This window comes from Arachis hypogaea, chromosome 19 (assembly GCF_003086295.3).
Source record: "Arachis hypogaea cultivar Tifrunner chromosome 19, arahy.Tifrunner.gnm2.J5K5, whole genome shotgun sequence".
In the NCBI taxonomy this organism is placed as follows: Eukaryota; Viridiplantae; Streptophyta; class Magnoliopsida; order Fabales; family Fabaceae; genus Arachis; species Arachis hypogaea.
The window spans coordinates 26,272,593-26,278,430 of record NC_092054.1 but is presented as its reverse complement, the minus strand read 5'-3'; the positions used below and the strand labels follow the sequence as shown (position 1 = coordinate 26,278,430).

The window sequence follows — 5,838 nt, the reverse complement described above, 5'->3', positions numbered from 1 at the left end:
AATAGTAATTAATAAAAAATAAGAGTCACTTAGATAAAGACATTCAAAACATTTTTTTAAAAGATATTTTTTCGTAATTAAAATTCAATACATATAATGATTAAACTGTATTAATTTTGTCAAATTTAGATCAAAAAAATTAATTTGACCAAAAAATCAATAAATTACACCTTTAACCAATCTAAATTAATATTTTTTATAAAAAATAATTATAATATCCCTATTATAAAAAATAACTAAAATACCATTATTATTATTATTATTATTATTATTATTTTAAAAACCCTAAATCTTAACTTTTTTTTTTCTATGTCATCTTAGGGTTAGGATTTAGAATTTTCAAAGTTTATATATATATAATAAGAGTATTTTAGTTATTTTCTATAATAAAGTTATTGTAGTCATTTTCTATAAAAAAATAATTTAGACCGATTCAATATTTAATTTACCAATTTTTCAGCTAAATCAATTTATCTGATCTAATTTTGACAAAAAAAAAATACGATTTAATTGATAATATGTATTGAATTTTTATTACTAAAAAACATCTTTAAAAAAAGACGTTTTTAACCGCCTTTATCTGAGTTACTCCCTTGAAAAATTATGTAAAAGATGCATTGTTGGCTAAAAAGATACATAGTTATTTAGTTTTCATCCTTAGAGACTCATGACTCATGACTCATGGGTAGTTATGATTATAGAATTATAAAAGTAAACGGCAAAATTTTTTTATCGTATATATTATATGGACTACTCCATGCATGCATGTTGCGATTGATACAACATTAATTGATGTAGCTTTTATTGACACAAATCACAATAATATTTATTCAATGAAACACAATGAATTGATTAATACACCTACTTTAGAGCTGAGATATTATTGGTTGTCTGAAGTAGTGGCGGTTGTGTACAAAGATTATTAACCTTATTATTATTATTTCCAAGCATGGGATGAGTAGTAGTAGTAGTAGTGAAAGGTGCATGAGACATTGGATTTGGCGGAATAACGGGTAAGAATTGGTTAGGGAAACCAAACATGCCAACTCCATTAGGTAGTGGTGGAATACCATTGAACTGAGCCATGTTGCAAGGGATGTTAATTCCAGGCCTCATACCCATTAACTGTTGTAATTGCTGGGTTGGAGAAGATGTAGGTAGCATCATTGGAGGCATGCATAGCCCGGTTCCCATTGTCATAATCTGCATCATCATCATCATCATCATAATTAGTAATAAGAGAAAGGAAAGCTTGTATTGGAAAGATAATAGTTTTAACTTTTAATACGTTATTTAAAGTAAATTAAATTTTTTATTAAAAAATATTATAGGATCAGCATATTTTAATATTTTTGTTCAGTAATTAATTTGTAATATTTAAAGGTATTGACTAAAAAAATACATTGAACATTTGAACTACTAATAAACTAAAATTATTAGATTGTTGACTAAAAATGATAGCTAATATAAATTAAAATTATTGTCTTTTTATTTTTTTTTCTTTTCTATTTATTAATTTAAAATGGCCTAACCTACTTTACCTGTAAATGAAGTTTTAAGGCCTTAAGATATTCAATGGCATCATCAAGCAGTGAAGCCTTGTCTACCTATAAAACACATACATACAAGAAAAAATTAATTAATTATAGGACTATTTATTTCACAAAATTTATAAAATGTAATATTACAAAATTAGAAAAAATTAAAATAAAGGAGTTTATGTATATATGCAGACCTTATTACAATTGGGTATGAGATCTTTCAGTACGCGCAGTTTCTTGTTGATCTTGTCTCTTCGCTGCTGTAAATCAATAAGAAAAAAAAAATTGAGTTAGATGTTATGAAAATGAAATGAAGTGAGGACCCTTAAGAAGTAAACAACATTTTCAACTCTTTTGCTTTAATTTATTTCTCACCCTTTCATATAAATTATGAGTCTCAGCATTCCTGCTTCTTCTGACTCCATTATTGCCCTCCCGCCGAGCATTCTTAATATCCTTCGTAACATCTTCTATGTCTTCATCATTCTGCACCAATTCGTTAATCCATTTTCATACATGAGCACCATGCCAACTACCAAATAAGTTAAAAAAGAAAAAAGGAAATGAACAAAATAACGTTCTCTGTTTCTCTCTTTAATTATCTAAGTATGTTTGTATTGAAAGTTATTTAAGCTTTTTCAAAACTAATAATCAATCTAAGTGATAGATAAAACAAAAAAAAATATCAGGTGCATACAAAAAATCAATTATAAATCAGTCACTATATATATTATTTAATTCTAACATATATTTTATATGAATAACTAATTTCGTAGTCATTTTTATATACGTTTTAATGTCATTAAAAAAAATTTTTAAAATTAGAGAATTAGAGATAGAAAAAAATAGAATTCACTAAAAAAAATTAACCAAAAAATAAAGAGAGATATTTTAAGACATTTTAAGATTTACATATTTAATTTTCCTAATACAATTTCTAATTTTTCTATTTATTATACTTCCAACTTATTTCTATTATTTGAGCCACTCTCCAATTGTATTCATTCTAATTATATACACTTAGTATAGTATGGTGGTAAAAAAATTAAAATATTATTTGTATATTAAAATCAATCACTAAAATTAATCATTATGTATTTATATATATAAATACATATATGGTTTAACTTATTTTTAATATATATTTTATACTAAAATAGTTGATTTTAATGTAAATAATATGATAAAAAAAAACATGGGTGTGTGCGCTTACCTCGCTTGAGTAGGTGGAGTCATGGAGGTCTTGTTTCCGGCTATAAATGTGTGTGTTGTTTGTTGACGCTCCAAGCGAACACACAGACGAATATTCTATCAAGGGTTCGTTACAGAAGCCGGTATCCACCACTTTCCTCTTATTATTATTGCTAACAGATTTTAACTGCTTTTCAGGAAACGGTTCTTCTTTGTTGTTATCAGCATCACGTGAAACAGAACTATTCTGACGAAGCATTGAAGGTCTTAAAAAAGTGGAAAAATTCATGAGCTTTCCTGCTGCAAAGTCTTGTTGGTTTAACAATGATGAGTCTGCTATTCTTAGTTTCTTGAAAGTAGTTGTTGATGCTGACGATGATGAATTATACAAAGATGTGTATGAGAATTGTGATGCTGCCGCCGCTTCGTGTTTATTATTATCTTTTTCTTCTTTCTTCTTTGTTGTTATGATACTATTACTTGTACTTGATGATGATCCTTCTTTTACCATAACTTGCTCCAAGAAACAATCATTTCCGTAACTGAAAATTCAAAAAATAAAATAAATAAACAAAAGAGAGAGAATAAAGAAAGAGAGGAAGAGTGGCTTCTTACACGGAGGTTGGGTTCATCCCAGCACGAAAGAGTTCAAGCTTCTTCTCAGCCATTCAACAATTAAAGAAAGAAAGAAAGATTGGAAATTGTTTCACATGTAAAATTAAGCTCTAGCTAGCGTTGCGTTTCGTATATATAGTCTTGATTAACTTTTGAGGAAGAAGGAGATTAATAATAATAATAATAATAATAATAATAATAAATTAAATTAAGTTAGATGTTTCAGATTGTTAACTCTTATATTGAAAAATGCTATAGTAGTGGTGGCATGGAGAATATATATATATATAGCCCCAAAGTATATAAATAGGTGAAAGAAGCATGGCATATGAGATGACTAGCTAGCTAGTTCAAATCGGAGGAAATTAATTAATTTAATTAATATTAGAACATGTGGTCCACATGTTAGATTGTCATATCTCAATTTAAGTTCCTAGTACTGATTTGTGTAAAATAAATAATAATTCAGGTATAGCGCCAAAGTCTATTATCATATTTGTTTGCATAAATATTATCCACATCTGCCCCATTATGGGAGTTAGGTACCAACTGAGATAATGGGATGGACCAGTGTCTTGCCAAAAGAAAAAGAATCAAATCCATACAAAATTATATCTTTCCATACTCTTAATTATGAGATACTAGTTTTTTCAGGGTTTTTTTTTTTCTCTCTTCGTATTTATACCTGAAGTTCTGATACCATGTATCTAGCTTCCTTCCAAATCCGATGAGTTTATTTACGTAAAGAAATAAGGATAAGATCTAAAGATGGACATATAAGTATCGTTTTCGGATTATTAGTATTTAGGATTAAATATTATTTTAGTTGTTATGATTTTAGCTTAAAATTAAAATCATTCTTAACGTTAATGATATGATAATGTATTAAGAGACCGAGAGAATTAGATAAAAATCTGAAAAAATAGGATAGAAATTTCTAAAATTAGAATTGGAGATAGAAAAAATTTAGAGTTTTTAATTATATTATGTATATTTAATATTTATATTATTACATTTTACTCTTATTTATATCATAATTCTCTAAATGAGTTATAGGTTCAATACTATTTTTAATATTATTCTCTCTTTTAAAATAATCTTATTTTTATGGTTGTGAAAAAAAAATAAATGTGAATTATAATTAATAAAAAAACAATTAATTTTAAAATATTTTTTATGTCACTGCTCAAAATAAAATAAAAAATTACTACCAAAATTTTATTGTTTAAAAAAAATTAGGTCCATTAAAAAAAGTTTAATAATATTGTTTAAAATTCTGATTGATAACAATACAAGAATGCTATTTTGAATGTTGGCCAATTTGTCATTCGATTGCGATTAGTCTCCCTCCTCGTGTTCAAGGAAAGCACCGTTGAGATCTAATTAGAGTTTTTAATTTTTTTTTTTTTTTACATAAAAAATAATAAGAAGGTTCAAACTCGTAATTTTTAAGTAAGTATGTGGAGACTATGCCATTTGAGTTATAGTTTGTTGGTGAATTAAAATTTTTAATTACATTATACATATCCACATTATTATATCATACTCTTATTTATAGCATAATTCTCTAAGTGAACTATAAGTCCAATATTAATTCTAACAGTTAATTTTAGTTTAATTTTAAAATCACTATTTCAGTCCCAAATATTTTTTTAAAGACAAAATTATCTCTTTATTTCTTTTCTTTTATCTCATTTTTACAAAATCTTTTATCCTTTCTTCATTACTCCCAACATAACAAAAAAAAGTATTTACTAATATGATTGTTTAAAATTCTAACACAAATTCTTTTGTATTGAACTTGCCTCTGGTGTTAGGCTTTTGAGCAACTATATTTGTGAATGGTTTCTTTTATTACGTTATGATGAATGATGAATGATGAAAGATGAATGAATGACTTCGTGAAAATGAGAAGAAAATAATAAAATAAAAGAAAAACTTTATCTTTAAAAAAATGTTTGGGACCGTAAAAGATAATTTTAAAATTAAACAAAAATTAACATTAAAAATTATTTTAAACACAAAAAGGTTGGAAACGATTTCGATTTTCATTCAACACTATAACAACCAAAATATTATTATTATTATTATTATTATTATTATTATTATTATTATTATTATTATTATTATTATTATAGTCTAAAAAAATAATTTTTGTAAAATTTTGATTTTATCCTCACATTCGCATTTTCTCTCTTTTTCCTCCATTTCTTTCTTTCATTTTACTCACTTTGGAGTCCGTGCTGAAACTAGAATTTTTGCTTGGCTCAAGAGGACCAACATAAAAGACATAACTAGATAGGAGGCAAAAGAATAAAATTAAGGAGCCAAATCATAAAAATAAAATATTTTATATGTAAAATTTTTAAATTGGTAGGTCATTGCCCCGTCATATAAACTATGAGTCCTATCATTACTTGCAACACCACCCCTTCTAACATTCACTCTTGAGATCAGATTTGAAACGAGAAGAACAATAGAAAAATTATAA

General features: G+C 26.0%; 1 protein-coding gene across 2 annotated transcripts; it reads right to left on the bottom strand.

Annotated features, from left to right (window-relative positions):
• Positions 1–774: 774 nt before the first annotated feature.
• LOC112779460 (uncharacterized) lies at positions 775–4,001 on the bottom strand. Of its 2 annotated transcripts, none has more exons than XM_025823734.3 (6): positions 3,348–4,001; positions 2,755–3,274; positions 1,917–2,027; positions 1,736–1,801; positions 1,542–1,607; positions 775–1,203 (listed from the first exon to the last, which is right to left on the bottom strand). In XM_025823734.3, the coding sequence occupies exons 1-6, from the start codon at positions 3,398–3,400 to the stop codon at positions 862–864; spliced, it is 1,158 nt and encodes a 385-aa protein (XP_025679519.1). In that variant the 5' UTR covers positions 3,401–4,001; the 3' UTR covers positions 775–861. The 2 variants fall into 2 exon arrangements, with proteins under 2 accessions (XP_025679519.1, XP_025679520.1); XM_025823735.3 differs by having other exon boundaries at positions 1,736–1,798; positions 3,348–3,997.
• Positions 4,002–5,838: the final 1,837 nt, after the last annotated feature.